We start from the raw sequence: 18,086 nt of genomic DNA, 5'->3' as shown, positions 1-18,086 counted from the left end.
ATTAAGGTCAATAAGGATGGAAGGAGACTTGAAAGATTACACATAGTGATACTTGTATTTCTAGATACAAGAGTCTAGAGATTGGGGTGCCAGCAGTAATGCACTAACCAGGCCTTTCTGCAGTGTGACCTCATGGTGTTTCCTGATGCAATCTTCCTCATTTTTCAACCTTCCTGTTGCTTCTGTAACTATTCAGTATCCCTGTAATAAGTTAAATTTTCTCTTGAGTTAGCTGAACCCAGACTTACATTGCTGAGCAGGGAGAAAAGTATTCTTGCCCAGAGAATTCCACTGATGAAGGAGCCTGGCAGGCTAGAGTCGATGGGGTCTCAGAGTCAGACACGAATGAGAAACTAACACTTTGAAGGAAGGGGAGGATTCTCTGTGGAGTAGTCTCTGAGCCGAATACAGGTGGGAAGGGTTTCTGTCCTGTACTGGCTGGAGAGGAATGCTTGTTTCCTACCGGTCCCTCTTGTGGACTCTGGTCACTAAGAAGACTCATTTGTCCTGACAGCCAAGGAGGCTATTGACAGTTGCCAGGCCTGTGGCCCAAAAGACTCAGCCCTCCTTCCCACTGCCCTGACATCCAAGGGCCATAAAGGCAGAGATGCCAGGTAGGTTCGGTTGTCTGGGGAGGAGCAGTCAGGGCTAATCAGCTCCTTTTTCCTGGGATTCCTGGCTGTTCCAAGAATTGTGGGGCTTCCCTGGTGGCTCAGAGGGTAAAGAATCTGCCTCCAATGCAGGAGACCTGGATTCGATCCCTAGGTGGGGAAGAGCCCCTGGAGAAAGGAATGGCTACCCATTCCAGTATTCTTGCCTTAGAAATCCCACCAGCAGAGGAGCCTGGTGGGCTACAGTCCATGGGGTCGCAAAGAGTCGGACACAACTGAGCAACTAACACTTTCACCAAGGAATGTGAAGAGGAACAGCTGCCTTCACTGTAATGAGCCTCAAACACAGCTATAAGGGGGGCTGCCCAGTAAAACAGGAGCCCAAGATGCTTTCTCCTCAACAAAAAATAAGGGGTACATGAACTCCTCTATCAGCCTTGCCTTTGCCCTCATCCTTCCTGGAAACCGCTAGCTAGACCAACTGAGGGGAGAACATATTGGGGGATGATTCCATGGGGGCCTCTTGGGGCTGTCATCTCTCTGTAGTGGAGTAATGCCCTCCTGGAGTCCTCCTGGAGCCCCATGGGGCCCAGGACGCGGGTAGGATTAGAGAGAAAGAGGCGCACAGTGGTGCTTATTTGTGTGGGAGGGCCACCAGCAAGTGTGCCTTTCTTTCTGGGTTCTCACCCTGCAACTCTCCTCCCCGCCACAGGATGAATTCTCGCTGGAAGTACCCAGCTCCTCCAGCCGCTTTCCAAGCGTTTACAGTTCTGCGGTGGGGCGGATCCCAGGCAGCTGAGCGCTTCTCTAGACTCTACCCCTAAACCCACAGGAGCGAATCCGCGGCCAGGGCGGCCCCCCGGGTTGGGCAGGGCAGGGTCTCTGCTCAGTCGCGTTTCCCACAATTTCTGGAGGCGGGGGTTGGGTAGGGAGTCCTAGAATAGGCAGAAAAAGCCAAGTTGTCGCGCACTTGCCTGCCCGGTCTGGATCTTGGGCCCCAGGAAGGGATAGAGCCCACAGGAGAGGCCGATGGCAGATTTCGCCGAGGCCGGGAGCCGCCCGGTGCACGCGTTCCTGGAGAGCAGGAAGAAAAGGCAGGCCCTTCTCCACCCGGGGCCGAGGCCACCGCCTCTCAGGCTGCCCTCCGAAGCCCAGGTCAGCGCCGGGCGGCTGGATTCCCTGGCTTCTCAGGTCCATTTGGCCGAGTGGAGCCACTCGCTGCTGAAGGAAGGACCAACTGCCAAGTTCCCAGCCCTGTGGGGACAAGACCACATCCCGGGGCCCGTAAGATCCACCTAAGAGCTGGGTGGTGGTTTGACTCTGCCGACTGATCGGATCCAAGCTGGTGGACGCAGGCTGCGTTTTCTCCGCCGCTGCCCGGCCCCTCGACACCCTAGAGGACTGGTTTGGGAGGACATAAGTGCAAGATGCCCCTCTTCTCTATTTATATCCCTCATCCAGGACCTCTCGGTACCGGGCTTCAAAATGAGAGCCCGTTTCTCACACTTTTCACATATCTTGCAGTTCCAACCTGGCATCCCCTGCCTGTCTGGCCTCGACGGAGGTGAGGGGATGCTCACAAATCGTCCTACAGAGCTATCCACTGAATTTTTGGCCTGGACACAGGCTCCAGGCGGTCCGCAAGAAAGCAGAGTTTTCTGCATGCCCTGGATAGGCTCCTGAGCGCCTCAGGGCAGCTCCCCGCAGGCCCGCATGGGAGATCACTGGCGTCCTGTGAACGCCGGTGAACTGGCCGGGACACCCCGCGACAAGCTGTGTGGAAGGGACAGTGGAACTCACCCCTGGGCAGAAGGTGCAGGAACTGGGGGGGGGGGTCCCTAGAACTGAGTATTTGGCTCAGTTGGTGCAATCAAAGGCCCCAGGCCTTCCAGTAATTCCGCCACTTCGATCTACCCCACCCCCAATCAAGAAGCATCTGGTCTCTGAGGGACCCCGACCCTTCACTGTCTCTAGACTAGAAGCCTCCCAGCAGCGCCGAGGCTGGCTGGTATGCACCAGCACTATACACCGGACTGGAGTCGCCCTGTGATCCCGCGCGCCTGCGCAGAGAGGCAGGCCAGCACCTAGGACAGGCGCTGAGGAGGCAGTGAGGACCTACCTGGGGCTTCTGTGGGGTTAATAAACTATCCTCCCCCACTCATCCTGCCCACCAACTGGCAGAATCCGCCCCAGTGGAGCAACCATGCCTCCCCTGTGCTGACCAGGAAGCCCCCAATTTCGGGCCTGAGATGCCAAAGGGAGAGAAGTAGAAGCCTGTGGGTAGAAATGGGTTCGAGGGTACCACTCTGTGTCTGTGAGCTCGTGGGCTGGACTCCTGAACAAAATGTGCCACACACAAGAGCCAGTTTTCCCCTGACAGCGAGTAAACTAGTGAGAGGATTCTGCAGAGGCTCCTAAGTGTTTTCGTGTGAATCTGTGGGACCCACCTCCGAGCCTATATGCAGTCAGGTGTGACCTTGTGGCCACTGGGAACAGGTGGGTGAATGCCTGCAAGCCCACAGTTTGCCTAGACTGACGCAATCGTGAGGGTGAGATCTGGGGACAGCAGCTGTTGTGTAACCAAGGAGCCTGCTGGAATGAATGTGTAGACATATGACAGGATCGTCCCGCCCTGAGGACGCATTGGTTGGTCTGAGACCCAGCCTGAGAGTGAGATAGGAAGAAGGCAGTGTGTGCCTGTGAGCACGCATGGAGGAAGGTGTGCGGTGGTCTGTGATAGACATCGCTCCACAGTGGCCCCACCCTGTCGGGGCCTCTGAGCCTGTCTCCACCCGTCCCATCCCGTTTGGTCTTACTGGCTCTCACCCCGAGGGCCCGCCCCGCGGACAGTTGGGCGCCTGTGAATAGGAGGACTGGCTAATCTGTTCCTTGTTGCCAGGAGGAGCGGGAAGTGCAGCACCTAAATGCACAGTAAGCTTCCCTTTGAAGCACTGAGTAGGGAAAGCTGCGAGGCCACTCGACTTTACCCCAGGAATCCAGGAATCAAGAATCTGGGGATGGGGAGGGGAGGGAGGGGACTCCGGCAGTCTGTAGGACCCGCCCCCCTACGGCCCCACCCCGCCTGGTGCACAGAAAACCTTGGTCAAGCCACCCTGGGGGCTCCGGCGCCACTCCTGCAGCACCAGCTAAGAGCCAAACGCTTTTACTTGCCTTATCTCCTTAATCCCTTCTGTAATCCAGGGAAGGATTGGCCCTATAATTTGGGCAAGGAAACTGCAGGCTCCTAAAATTTAATTAACTTGCCCGAGGTTAGAAAGCAGGGAAGCAGAGCCCAAAACCTAGGATGATGTCCAAAGTTATCTCAGCAGGCGCCTGGAAGTGAAAGAGAATTTTAGAAAGAGGGACAGGTGCACTGGAAAAAGAGGGGCCATGCAGGTAACAGGGAATGAGCAGGACATAAGATAGCAGGGAGTGGTGAGGCCTGTGGCATGCTGGAGAGTGAATTTTAGGGTGTCAGTTGTGTCTGTGTTTTTAATTTCTTTAAATAAAATGGAAAAATACTCAGGCAAATAAAACTGCAGGCCATATTTGATAGGTAAGCTTGAGAACCCAGAATTAGATCTCAGACATACAGGGGTGGTACCTTGATCCTTGAAGTAGCATCAGCACCACAGGAAGCTTGTTCTAAATCTGGAATCTCAAGCCCCACCCCAGACATAATGAATGAGAATCTGTGTTTTAACAAGGTTCCCAAGTGTTTCTTATACACCTGAAAGTTTAAGACTGTCAGGTGCAATTTATATATAAATGAGTACATGTCCAGTTCAGTTCAGTCGCTCAGTCATGTCCGACTTTGTGACCCCATGAGCCACAGCACGCCAGGCCTCCCTGTCCATCACCAACTCCCGGAGTTTACCCAAACTCATGTCCATTGAGTCGGTGATGCCATCCAACCATCTCATCCTCTGTCATCCCCTTCTCCTCCTGCCCTCAATCTTTCCCAGCATCAGGGTCTTTTCAAATGAGTCAGTTCTTCGCATCAGGTGGCCAAAGTATTGGAGTTTCACCTTCAACATCAGTCCTTCCAATGAACACCCAGGACTGATCTCCTTTAGGATGGACTGGTTGGATCTCTTTGCAGTCCAAGGGACTCTCAAGAGTCCTCTCCAACACCACAGTTCAAAAGCATCAATTCTTCGGTGCTCAGCTTTATAGTCCAACTCTCACATCCATACATGACTACTGGAAAAACCATAGCCTTGAATACACCTTATATTGTATATAAAAGAGCCTCCCAGGGACACCTCACTTACCCTCTTCCCCCTTCTCTACCACTCTGGAGAAGGCAGGGAAGAAGGGAAGACAGTGCTCTCTTTTCTTTTCATATTCTAACTGAATTTTACTGTTTAAAAGGTCAGGGCATAAGCCCTTGATAATTCTCTGACCCACCCCAACATGCTCCCCCATTCTCCAACCCAGAACATCTTCCTCCAGCTACAGGCTTTGCTCAGAGCAGATGGAAAAGAGAGGAAGGATTTACCTTCCTGGTTCTCCACTTCTTCCTCTAATCAAGTGTGGTGCATTCACTTCTATTTTTAATCTTCTGTTGGCCTGTGTACCCTATCCTGCTGACCCAGGAGAGGGAGGGGTGGAAATATATGGAACCCCCTTCTAATCCCAAAGGGCTCCTGGAAGGTGGCAAGCCCTCACTGGGAAAGCCTAAAGGGTTAGGTGTGGGGAAGGAGGAGGGCAAGGTCTCATGTCCTGGCAGTGCTGCAGAGGGGATCCTGGAGGGGGGAGCAGTCAGAGCTGCAGGGAACCGGTGGACTGGGGTGGCTTGGAAACATTTTTTCCAAAGTCCTAAGGGAGCAAAATCCCAGTGAACTTCTGAGCTAAGAACTCCCTCCATAAAAAAAGACATTCCTTGAGAAGTCCTCCCCAAATCCACCACATCCCGGGACTCGCCATACATCCCAAAGAAACTGGTTCCAGGGTTAGACCCTGGGTTCCAATGCTGGAGTCGTGTTGCTTAACCTCTCTGGACTTCAATTTTCCTTGTCTATAAAGTGTCTATAAACCTCGTCATAGGGTGGTTGTTAAGAATGTAGTAATACCTTTGAAACCTCGTGCAGGGCCTGGAATACAGCAAGTGCTCAATGTTGTTAATTATTAATATTATTATCGTTATTATTTTCCACTGGGGCTGGTAGTAGCCGCCCCTGAGGTCTCCAGGGTCCCTCAGACCACAAGCTCCCAGGGCCTCGGCTAGAGGCGCCTCTCCCCGCGCGGCCCCTAGAGGGCGCCCGGAACTCACTTGTCCTGCGTTTCTTCGGGGAAGCCCAGGTCCGGCCCTAGCAGCTTCTGGGCCTTCAGCTTTCCGGACTTAGGCCTCCTCCTGCAGGAACAGAAGATACATGGGCTCTGGGGCCACAGGGCGGAAAATGTGAGGCGGCAGGAGAAGCTCCTACCAAACCTCCCCATTGAACCGCACCCAGAGGGGGGCCTCGCATCCCCCATGCCTCCCACGCCCCCCCCCCCCCACCTTCTCGCACATACAAGGAGGCCAGATTGTTGTAGGCTTCGTGGAGCCAGCGGCGGCCGCTGGACCTCCCGGGCCTTGCTAGGGTTCTTGGCCGAATCCAGGGCGGCCCGCTGCCCCCACGTCCAGCCTTAGGCTTCTGGGTCACGTTGCCAGAGCTGTGGGGCTGGAAACCAAAACGCAGGCCTGGGCAATCTCCACCCGCAAACCGACCGGTAGTTGAATTAGACCCTCCTCCCTCCAGGCTGGGGGAGGAGAGATGGGGAAAGGAAAGGAAGGCCCTTGGCGGGATAGACACGTGGTAACCACCCATAGGAACTTGATCCCCGCCCCGCGTGAGCTTGTGAGGGTAACTGCAAACGCAGCAGTGGAGACTGCGTGCATGTGTGTGTGTGCCGTGTGTGCGCGCTCGTAGAACCCCACACCTGTAGCTTGCCTTGTGTAACATCGCACACTCCAGTCGTTGTGTAGTTGGAGGCGGTTTGTGAGGTTGTCCACAACAACGCAGGCCGAGGGTGAGAGGATGTGATTTTGTACCCATCCGTCAACACAACATGGGCACTCATCCCTCTCTCTACTCACCATCCCCCAGATGCCTTTCCCTCCTTCTCCCCTCTCCTCCTCCCCCTCCTCCCCTCTCCTCCTCCCCCTCCCTCTTTCCCCACTCTCACCTCCGCCCTGGCTTCCCATGCCCCAGTTGCAAAAACCATATTCCGAGTCTGCTCTGAGCTCCTTGGAAAATCTGAACTGGCTGCAGACCTCTCACTCACTCAGCCTGTTCCTATCAGACTCCCGAGGATAAGGAATCCAGGAGTGAGTGCAGGTGGGCGGTTCCAGAGATCTTCCAGGGCCGGCAGCGGATTCGAACGATGCGGGAAAATCGCGCCGGCAGCTCCTCTTAGCTACCCAGGCAGTGACCTGGCTGCTGGGTTCCAAACTCTGAGCTGATTAGGAAGGCCTAGGAGAGTGAGAAGCTGCTTAGGAGCAGGGGTCTCAGTTCAGTTCAGTCGCTCAGTCGTGTCCGACTCTTGAGCAGGGGGTCTGGGAGGAGTAAAAGGGAAGTGGGGGGGGGGCAAGTGTGTGGGGCAGTGGGGGCCTAGTGTGTGTGTGGGGGCAATGTGTGGGCTGGGGGGGCCAAGTGTGTGTGGGGGGGCAAGTGTGTGTGGGGGCGGGGGCAAGTGTGTGGGGGGCAGGGGGCAAGTGGAGGGGGGCAAGTGTGCCTGAGCAAAGTTGGAGAAACAGCAGAAGGCAGGCGGTGTCCTCCAGCATCTGGCCTGAGGGGTCCTTAGTGCAGCTCTGGGGCCCCAGCTCTAGCCCACTGCCCCTTGCAGCGTGGCCTCTGAGTCCCAGCTGCCCCAATTCTGCACACCCTGGAGATCCCTGCATAACTATCATACACCTGGAACCGGCCTGCCCACCTGCAAGTCACTCACACCACAAACAGGATGCCTGTCTGAGTCCTGGGCCCAGGGAAGACCCCATATCTGCCACTGCGGCGGGGGCTTCATGAGGCCGTGCTCAGACCGTGCCCGTAAAGCTCCCAAGCACGGATCTGGCCGCACAAAGCCGCTATTATCACTAACAGGTTAGGCCAGATTCTGTGTGTGCCACCCCAGGGGGCGGGGGCACTGTACGGGGCGCTAGGACCCCAGCACTGCTTGGCTTTCTGGGCCCCAGAAGGCCACCACCCAGTCAGCCAAGTCTGAGGGGGTGATCAAGGCTCACTCACCGCAGAATTTGGTCAGTGCAGTCGGCTCACTCAAGCCAAGGAAGGATGTGGCCCTTTCTGCTCAGACAGGTTCGTTAATTCCTCTTCTCCCTCCGCATCTCTACACAACATTATTCGGATCATTTGTTCCTTTTCTATTTCTGAACAGAGACAGGCCCTTGCCTGTAGGAGCGGTGGCAGATCGGAGTTGTGAGCTTTCTTTGTGCGGAGGGTAGTTGGCCCTGATTGTGACCCTGGCAGCCCCCCTCCCTTCCAGCCCGCGTCCCCTTGGGACGACGGGGTGTGCGGGCCCCGCCACCATCCCGGCCTGTCCTCGCCGCGGCCCTCGGCCGACGCGGGATTCACCGAGATTCGGTCCCAACGAATTCCCGACCGAGAGAGGGGAGTCGTGCGCCGTCCTTCAGCGCCGAGGGCCCCAGTACCCCGGGGAGTGTGCCCACACCCCTGGGACGCCTCGCCCAGGGTCCCTAGCGCGTGGGAGGGGCCCCGGGAGAGCGCGCGACCGCGGCTGCCTGGGAGCCCCGGAAACAGCGAGCGGGAGTCGGAGCGCGGAGGGGAGGGGAGTCGGGTGGCCTCCCGCGATGGGCGCCCGGGATTCCGGCGTGCGGAAGCCCAGTTCTCCTAGAGGCCCGAATAAGCTGGACAGGGTCCGAGAGCCGAGGGGCTGAGGGGCCTGGCCCCGCGCCGTTTTGAGTGTGACCCCAGCTGTTGGTGAAGACCGGGGGACGTAGGAGGTATTTGGGGGAGGAGGTGTGTTATGCCTGATTTTGCCTGTGTCTCTCCAGAGCAGGGGTGAGGGCGTGCTGGTGAAGAGTCGGTGTTCTCAGGAGCCTGTTTGGGGGTTGAGTTCGAGCCGGACAGCCACTCCCCGTTCCTGCCTCGCCTAGACAGTCTGTGGCCAGAAAATATCCAGGCGCCCCCGGGCGCCCAGCCTGAAGGGTCCCAGGAGTCAAGAGGTGGGAGGAAGGCCCCAGTTTCCCCTGGGGTCAGCAACTCTGGAATACAGCAACCGGCAGGCCCTGAAGGTGCCTCTTAAAGGCGCAAATGGTGGAGAGATCGCACCAAATGAAAATGGTTTGGGCTGGGCAGCTCCAGTCTCAGCAGGAGGGGAGGGAGAGCCAGACCTACCCAGGTAGGAGGAGCAGAATTCTGTGGTTCCAGGAGGCCATTTCCGGATTTCGATTTCGCTTGGCCCGGTGCTGGATGCCGCTGCCCCCGGCACAGGCAGGAGGCCCACTGCAGACCTGGCTTTGAGACCAGAACTTTCTCCCCTCAACCCACACACTGTCAGGGTCTGGCCAGGTCACCCGGTAGGTCTGGGGTTGGGGTAGCCCCTCCATCTTGGAAGTCCTTTAGACTCAGAATCCTCCTCTCCTGCCCAGATCCTGCTCAAAGAGGAGCACAGATAGGCGTGGACAAGCTGTGCCCCTTCCCCACTCAGCCAAATTTCCTCCTGGGCCTCTTTGGGTTGGAGGTTGTTGTGCTTTATTCTGTGATATGGCAGAGCCAAGAGGGCAGTCTAGGCCAGGATGAGGGCTCTGATGGTTTCCATAACTCTCCTGCCCTCAACCCCAGTCTGGGTGCACACTCAGACTGCTCTACCTACATGAACAGTTTTTAGCCACAAAGTTCTCTCACTCTTCCATCCTAAAGAAAGAGCAGCCTATGTCCCCACTCCACTACCCCAGGATGGCATGTTTCCCAAAGCCTCTACCACCTAGCTTCTTCCAGAAAAGCAGGCTTAAGTCAGTTTTGTATATCCTGACATTGGTCTGGTAGGTGGGGGACTAAATGTTATGGGGAGTGTTGTGTACTGTGGCTGCTGTCCTGGCTAGAGTGGTCTGGTGGGGGGGCTCCCTGAAGGTCCCGCCGGGAAGTCAGTTTTTCAGATCCCTCCTAGGCCAGGCTAGTCTGGGTGCTGGGAAGCCTTGCTTCAAACACCACAGAAGATACTGGTCCGATTACTCATAGAATGCTCCAATCTCTGCAGCTTGCTGGGTAAGGTCCTAGAACCCCAAACCCCTAGCAGATGTGTATACCCCTACAATGGATCTGCACACCCCACCATCATGTACCCCAGCAGTGTACAATTATACCCACTCACACAATACCATACACACTCACCACAGAGACGTGTCATTCACAGTGATCCATACTCCCCATTAATTCACTCCCCCAATTATATACAATCCTAGACAAGTATCACTCATACAATGAAATATACCTCTAACACATGATTACATACAATCAGTTATAGATGGTATACAACCATAAACATTCATACATTTAACACAAAAATAGATTAATAAGGAGAAACTAATATGTACTCTCACAAATATTAGCACCTGATTCACTAACAATCACGGATGTTGGTGGGTGATTATACAACTACCCAAAAAGCCACATTAACACATGATCACACACATACCAATACAAGTCTGTATATATAATGGTAGTTTTGATTCACAACTTAAGCAAAATAAGCACACACAACTGCATACAAAATTACACACTTGAACACTTACTATACAAACATTCATTGTCAGTATAACATCCTGATTGCCCACACCATCACAAACACACAGTGCACACACATAACTCTCACTCCCAAAGACAAATCTTGAGCACTAACTGTCCCAGAAGACACTGGCTCTCCCAACTTTTCTCAGTGCTGCCTTCTCTTCATTTCTCCTCCTCCTCCTTTCCTCTCTCCAGAACCTGACAGGTCCTGACCCCAAGATGTCCTTCAAACTTAAGTACAAGGGGCTGCCCTGGCTGCACCAGCTCACACCAGACCCAAGTAGCTGCAAGGTGCTGGGCTCAGCAAGGAGCAGGCAGCCTTGACTCCGGATTCGGAGGGTTTTATTATTTTTTTCACATAAATTACACAAGCACTTTATAAAAAGGTTACACAGAAAACACCTTATAAGTGCATAACTTAAACCCCCCCTACGAACAGGATCTGGAGAAATAGGCTTTTTGTGTGGAAACCTGCCTGTGCGTACCTGGGTGCGGCTAGGGTGTGTGATAGGGGTCTGGCAGGCCAAGTGACGCTGTTGTGGCTGTTGTGTGTGCGATGGTGTGTCACAGTGTGGCTGTGGCCTTGTATTGGTGAGAAGTGCCATGCTGTTCAGAATGACTCCGGGCCACCCCTGATCGAATGAGCCAAGGGGGTGAAGGCTATGACCCTGTGTGTGCAAGACACTCTGCCATAGGGCCCCTGTGCGTGACTGTGGGGAGACACCAGGAGGGACAGTGAAATCACCTCCGTGTGGGCCGGCTACTACGGGGAGTGGAGAACAGAGAAGGGGGTCTCCCCAGGGCAAGTTCAAATGACAGCTCATGCTGTCCTCTAGGGACCCCACCAGCTCTTCTTCCACCACCTCTTCTGCCTCTCTCAGTCCCACGTTAAAAATCAGAATAAAATAAAATAGACGCAAACGGAGGACTCTGAAGAGTTCCAGCAGGCGCGGGACCGCGTAGGCATCTGGGAGACGGCGGCGAGTCCCTTTCCTGCGCGCTCTCTTCTTCTTTTCCACCCAAAAGAGAACGGCGCCGGCGCGAGCGCGCGGGCCGGTGCGGAGGGGCGCCGCGATCCCCGGAGGTGTGCAGTCTGCGGCGGAGGGCGGGCTAGAGTCCCGGCTCTCGGGGGCCTCGAGACCCCTTGGCTGGGCCCGGGTCTCGGGTCTCTCAGAGAGTAGCAGATAGGCTCACTCGCAGGCCGACGCCACGGACGTGACGCTGGTGATCTTGGTCGAGTCGTCAGACCACGGCTGCAGGTTCTGCAGGGCGAAGAGCGAGGAGTTGTGCACGCACAGCGGGTCCGCGGGCAGCGGCTGAGCCAGGCTCTTCTGGAAGGCCTCCTGCTGCAGCTGCAGAAGGATGCGGTTTGCCTGCTGCCTCTCGGCCTCACGCTCCTCCGCGGTCTGCCGCCTGCACCGGGGACAAACCGTTACCCACGCTTCGGGTGCGCTCCCGGGAGACCGCCTGGGAGAGCGCAGCTCCCATTCGAGGCCCCCAATTCAGCTGGGGGCCCTTGAAAGCACTCCCCTATCTTGAGGGTTCTGACTCCGACAAAGACTGGAAACCACAAAAGTAGATAGGTACTACTCTGGGGGAGCTGTAGGGAGATCCGCTAGGCCCAAGCAGTTGGGGCTCTCTGGCTCCAGGCAGGGCCCACACCCTCACTGGCCTTGGACGGCACAAGCAGAGCTAGGATGGCATTTTGCTTCTCCCCAGACCCGAGGAAGACCAGGAGTCTTCCCAAGTCTGAGCGGTCTCACCCTTCCCATCAGTCCAGGGCAGAGGCAGGGACCAGTGGATGTGAGCTGCCATGATGGACCTCTTCACCCCCTTTCTCTCCGCGAACCTCTCCCAGGCTCCGGACCTCCTGCACCAAGCCCTGTGCCGGCCGGGATTCCCGCCGGACCGACTGGCTTCCTCCGAGGCGGTCCAGGGAGGCGATGACTCACTTATTCCATTTAATGCCTCCCCTCCACCCCGTCAACTGAGATCAAACGTCTGTCTCTAAGGTGGACAGACCTAATGGGAGTCCCCGGGGCCTCCAGAAGCAATTTGTAGGCGATCGATGAAGGCGAGCGAAGCCAGCGAGAGGGCCTCTCCCAGCAGCGGACGCCGACCTTCTTCTCGCCGCCCCTTCTTGCCTTTTAGCTCTTTCTGTCTTTCGTCTGCCCGTTCTTCCCTGAATTTCAAACTATTTCTCTTCCTTTAGGCTTTGTGTCTTTTTCTCTGATTTTTCTCTCACCCCACCTCCTTCCTTCTCTCAGAATTTAAGGGAATTTGTTTGAAACGAAAATAAAGGTTTCAGTCATCTATTGCTTTTCTTTATTATACGTAAGACTTCACCACCAGGGAAGTCCACCCTCTCTCTGTTTTATTTTCTCCCTGGGTGGGGTCTTTATCTTTGCCCCCACCTTGTGTATCAGTTTCTCTAAGCCTGTTATACTATTTTTCTCTGTGCGCACCCCCCCTGCCCCCCAAGGCTTGCCTGACTCCCTCCCCTAGGCTGTAGCCTCCGATCCGGATGGCGTTGGGAACCCAAGTGCGTTCCCCCCTCCCCGCTCCAGTCCTTGCTCCCTCCCTAGCTTTCCTGAGGTCTGAGCTGCGTCCCCCACCCCTTCCCCGGCAGCAGGAATGTGGGAAGGGGGGGGAGCAGACTCTCGGGGCAGTGGCTTCCTTTGTGGCCACGGTGGCGGAATCTCAGGCAGATTCCTCGCCTTCATTCAGAAAAAGAGGAAACTCCAATTCCTTCCTCCGGTCCCAGGCCCTCCCTGCCCGGCGCCGGGGACTTCGCCCAGACTCTCTTGCTCTCCCGCCTGAGACCTGAGCTAGCAAGAAACTCCCGGCGTGTGTGGAACCCAGCACACGGGCCAAATGTGCGGAAGGATTCAGGGGTGCAAAAGGGTTCAACCGGAGAAAGCGCCTGCTTGTGGGGGAAACGAGTGTAGCTGTGGGTGTGTGACGGGATAAGAGAAAATGTTTCTCTCTTACACATACCCATCTGCTCCTGATTGATCCCCCTTTCAGTGGGACCCTTGGAAACCCCGCCGCAGGCAGCGCAGATTGATTTTCCCCTTCCCGGGTGGGGTACCCGCTGCGCCCAGGCCAGGCGTCTAGGGAGGAGAGAGACAGCAGGGCCCAGGCTCGCGGTCTGGGGCCCCAGGCGCTCTAGCAGGAGCCCCGCCTGGGGCGCAGAAACAGGGAGCGTGCTATTCTGCCTCCAGTCTACAGGATAGAAAAGGCATCTCTGTACCCGTAAGTTTGCGCAAACAAAAAGTCCCTCAGGACTCGCTGATCTCGGAAGCCCGGACGGCGTAGACTGCTTAAATCCAGACGTATCCCCCAAGCAGCGGCAGAGACCAGCCGCGTCTACAACCTCACTGAGTGTAACGGCCAGAAAGCCAGAAAGCAAAGCAGCGGGGGCTCTCCGGCCATGGTTGCTTCACACTCCCCGCGAGCCTAACGGAGCGGTCCGCTCCTCCGAACCAGAACCATCGGAAGGCAGCGATCGAGGGAGTGTGAACTCCCCAGGAGAGGCCTGGAGCCAGAGACTGTGCTGCCCACGCCCCGCCAGCTCACCTCCACTTTGTCCGCCGGTTCTGGAACCAGGTTTTGACCTGCGCGTCGGTCATTTTGAGCGCCTTGGCCAGGGCGGCGCGCTCGGCCGAGGCCAGGTACTTCTGGCGGTGGAAGCGCTTCTCCAGCTCGCAGATCTGCAGGCGCGTGAAGGACGTGCGCGGCTTCTTCTTCTTGGGGGGCGTCCGATTCTGATAGGGGTGACCTATACGGCGTGTTACAGTGAAGGGTGAGAGGGCCACTGGAGCGGGAGAGACAGACAGACGGCAGAGGCAAGCGGCAGAGCGTCAGGAGGCGTCCCAGGCCCGACACCCCGCGAGTCAGCGAGCCCAGAGGCTAGACCCCGAAAGCAGGGCTGTGGTCCTCCTGTCAGCCCTCAGCTCCAAGCCTGTGGCCTGAAATGGCCCCCCACCCAGCGGCCCGCTAGGCCGACGACTCTGCCACCACAGAGGCCTCCCTAGCCCTGGGCTCCCATGTGCCCATCAGACACAGATGCAGCCTTTTTGAGGGACATGTTGAAGCGAGCTAAAGGTGGCATTTCCCCTATAGCCCCAGGCCTCCAGCCTCAGAGAAGCTGCTCAACAGTAAGAGACCATCCTTGGTCAAGGCCAGGAATCCTTGATCCTGACCTGAGGCCTCCATCACACACCAACATACAGACACATCACATACAACAGGGGACAAATTCGAGATCTATAGACCCAGACAAACTGACACACAGGCGACAGGCACAGGCACAGAGGCAGATGCATAAGGTGACAGTCATAAACTCCTTCAGAGCCTTCTTTAGGGCTGAAGCAAGGTTAGGGGAGGCTGTGTGGAGTACCTTTCCACCAGTGGGTTCCCAGTGGTTCCAGGCTGGGGGTGGTGGTGGTGGTGCTCCATCAGGGCCCTTTAAGATTAGACTGGCCTGGCTAGGGGGAGTAGGACGGGGCACTAGGCCCTGCCTCCCCAGAACTTAGAGGACTTCGGCTGGGGCACAGGGGCCCTTCTTGAGGCCCAGAGCAGAATGGATCTTCTGCTTTCCCCAACCCCTCTTTGCCACTGACCCAGAATCTAGGCCAAGTTTCAAGGTTGGAACACGAGCCTAGCCCAGGGTCTAGCTCTTAACTGCCTATTCCCCTTCTACCGTTGGGCCCTGGAGCCCGAGCCCCACGGGAATCCCACGTCGTGGTCGATCTAGGCAGCCGCCTGTGCCTCCTGCTTCGTCTCTCTCTAAGGCCCCGCCAGGAACCCAGGCTCAACTCAGGATTGTTTCCCAGCGGACTTGGAGGCCTGGCCTGGCGGGAAGATCGCAGTCTCGCATCCAGGGAACGCTAGGGGCGGCGGGAAGTGAGGCGGCGTGGAAAAGGACCCGCGCAGGAGCAAAAGCTGAGTGCCGTGAGCGGAAGCAGGAGCGGAGGGAGCCGAAGCGAGCAGAAGCAAGGCGCAGAGCAGGCAGCGGAGAAGAGGGCAGACGGCCGCCGCCGAATGCTTTATCGTCCCAGGGGTTCTTTCGGCTACCGATCGATCACGGGTCTGGCCGGTGCATTATTCACGCCGGAGAAAACGAGGCTGGGCCCAGAGCGGAGGACGCCGAGCCGGGACAGAACGAAAATGAAGCGGGTGTCTCAGCCTAGTCCCTGCCACTGACCCGGACGGGGCCCGCAGTCCGGGAAGAAAGGCCGGCCAGCTCTGCGGCTTAACTCCGGCTCACAGCCTCTACCGGGTCCGGCAGCGCGACGGTCACTGGATCTCGGAGCGCGAAGTGAGTGAGAGTGTGTGTGTGTGTGTGTGTGTGTGTGTGTGTGTGTGTGTGTGTGTGTGTCTGTAGGGAAGGAAGGTGGGGAACCTGTTTCCCTTGAGTCTGATTGTGGGGTTCGCCGCCTCGGCCAGACAACGTCTGCCAGGACGGAAGAAACAGTTTGTTCACATCGCGCCCCTTTCTCCAAGATCCCCGAGCCACAAATGCTGGCGGAAGGTAGTCCCGAAGCTACAACCCCTTCCCTCCGCCTGACCGGGCCCAGGGACTCCGAGAGGGGGTCAGGGAGAACTTCTCAGAGTAGGGATCCTGTGGGAGAGACGGAGAGGGGCCCAGGCTAGAACTCTTCCAGCGAGTCGATTCCGCAAGAGAGGCGGCGGACGACTGAACTTGGGGGAAGCACCCAGAGGAGCCGGGCGGCCGGGCCCGCAGAGGGGGCTGCGGGGAGCCCCGGGGCAGAGGAGGGGTAGAGGAGAGCCGGGGCCGCGGCCAGGCGGGGCGCGCGCGGGCCGGACTCACCTGTGAACCTGTCCTTTGTGTATCTGCGGTTACTCTCCATCCAGGGGAAGGTGAGGCCGGTGAGGTTGTTGACGCCCGGCACGGCAGGCACGGAGGGCACGGTGGGTAAACCGGTAGCCAGAGGTTGAGGATGGGCCACTGTTCCAGCTAGCGGCCTGTGCGCAGGCACTCGGATCACCCCCGCAGCACTCAGCGCGCCCCCGCCGCCGCCACCCCCGCCGCCGCCGCCGCCGCCACCGGGACCGGGGCCGCCCGCCAAGGCCATGTTCACGTTGTAGGAGCCGGCCAGCGGGCCCATGCTGCAGGCGCCGCCGCCGCCGCCCGCCGGGCCACCCGGGCCACTCGGCCCTCCAGCGCTATAGGCCCCCGCGCCCCCGGCCCCCGGCCCGGCTGCGGGGCCCCCGCCGCCGTAAGGGTAGGCGCCTCCAACCAAACAGCCAAGGCCGTATTCTCCGTCCTGGAGGCGCGAGGAGGGCCCCATGCAGCCGCCCTGGTCTGGGCTGTTGAGGATCTGGTCGATGCCAAAGCTGATGGGCTCCGCGTGGCCCGGGTGGAGATGGTGAGGACCCAGGTGCTCCATGCTGGCCCCCGACCCCGGCCCCGCGGGGGGGGCCCGGGCGGTGGCACTCGCTGTGTTTGGCTCGGGGACAGAGCGCGGCGGCGCGGAGGCGGCAGCGGCTCCTGGCTGCGTGGAGACTTGGAGGCGAAGTGCGCAGAAGGGCTAAAGTGGGGGGGGGGGAGGAGAGAGGGGGCGCCGTATTCTTCCCCTCTCCTACGGCTCCTTCCCCTCACCGGCTGCTCGCTCGCTGTTGACTCTGGGACATCAATCACCAGGCGAAAAAGCCCTGTGCGAGCTAGCCTCTCAGTTTCGGCCGGGTCTCTCCATTGGCTGTGAGCGGAGAGGAGCGGGGTGAATGACAGCGCGGGGGAGGGGCGGAGAAGGCGAGAGGAAAGCCTGGAGCGGAGACAGATGCAGGAGCCAGAGACAGAGCGACTGAGGCCGAAGCGCGGAGAAGTAGTTCAGGAAGAGAGAGAAGAGGCGAAGCAGAGGCTTCAAAGGAGAAAGAGAATAGGAGGCTGGCATTCCCAGAGACGGATAGACAGATGGCCCCAAGGAGGTGGAGGTCAGAGCCCTCTTCCCCGCCTGACGGGAGCCACCCCCTCGCTTAGAATTGGGCCAAAGGAGCTCGCCCACCAGGCCTCTGGGGAAGGGGCACCCAGAGCTACTGAAGAACCTCCCCAGGGGCTCAGCCGGGAAGCAGCAGTCTGTCAACCAGAGGATTTACTCCCAACTTCGTCTGGCTTGTTAGAAGGTAGAAGGCTGTCTGCTCCCCCCGGGTATGCCTCCCAGACAGGAAGGTGAGTTCAGGATTGTCTTTTAAAACACGGGCCTATGAATAGTGGCTATATGTTGTCGAAAAAGTCAGCAGCAACCCCACCTCAGCCTATTTAGAGAAACTGAGCAAGGGAAGCTTTCTGAAAGGCAGTCACAAGTCAGAGGAATTGGCTTGGGGCCTGCTGCAGAGGTGCCCAAGATACCCCCTTTCCTTTTAAATAGAAGTCCCAAGAAGCAGTTTCCACAGTATGCGAATGAATTCAGATTGCTTTCACCAGGGCTGATTATTCCAAGCAAGAAACCTTTGGATTGTAGCAAGGGGAAGGAATTATTTTCTTACTTTTGGAATCTTGGAAGGGAGGCCTAGGGGCTTAAGGCAGTGGGGGCTGGGTATGGTGGGACCAAGATCAGGGAAGTACAGCTAGGACAAATTTAGGCCTTTTCAAAGTTTTGCCTGTGGCTGACTGGCTTAGAGCCCAGGAGAGAAGAAGGAAACTCCCTTTTTCTGCTTCCTCTCTTTCTCCTCTCTAGTTAGAGAAATGTCTGCTCCCTCC

General features: G+C 57.4%; 1 protein-coding gene across 1 annotated transcript; it reads right to left on the bottom strand.

Annotated features, from left to right (window-relative positions):
* Positions 1-13,935: 13,935 nt before the first annotated feature.
* LOC133070351 (T-cell leukemia homeobox protein 1) lies at positions 13,936-17,063 on the bottom strand. Its single transcript, XM_061162425.1, has 2 exons — positions 16,197-17,063; positions 13,936-14,141 (listed from the first exon to the last, which is right to left on the bottom strand). The coding sequence occupies exons 1-2, from the start codon at positions 16,774-16,776 to the stop codon at positions 13,936-13,938; spliced, it is 786 nt and encodes a 261-aa protein (XP_061018408.1). The 5' UTR covers positions 16,777-17,063.
* Positions 17,064-18,086: the final 1,023 nt, after the last annotated feature.

The sequence above is a fragment of the Dama dama genome, chromosome 15, assembly GCF_033118175.1.
Source record: "Dama dama isolate Ldn47 chromosome 15, ASM3311817v1, whole genome shotgun sequence".
In the NCBI taxonomy this organism is placed as follows: Eukaryota; Metazoa; Chordata; class Mammalia; order Artiodactyla; family Cervidae; genus Dama; species Dama dama.
Note: the sequence above shows the minus strand (reverse complement) of the source record. Positions and strands in the feature narration are given on the sequence as shown.

Coding starts and splice junctions, on each gene's coding strand:
- LOC133070351 (XM_061162425.1), bottom strand. CDS start 16,776: ATGGAGCACCTGGGTCCTCACCATCTCCACCCGGGCCACGCGGAGCCC. Junction 14,142..16,196: donor CACAAAGGACAGGTTCACAG/GTGAGTCCGGCC, acceptor CACGCCGTATAG/GTCACCCCTATCAGAATCGG.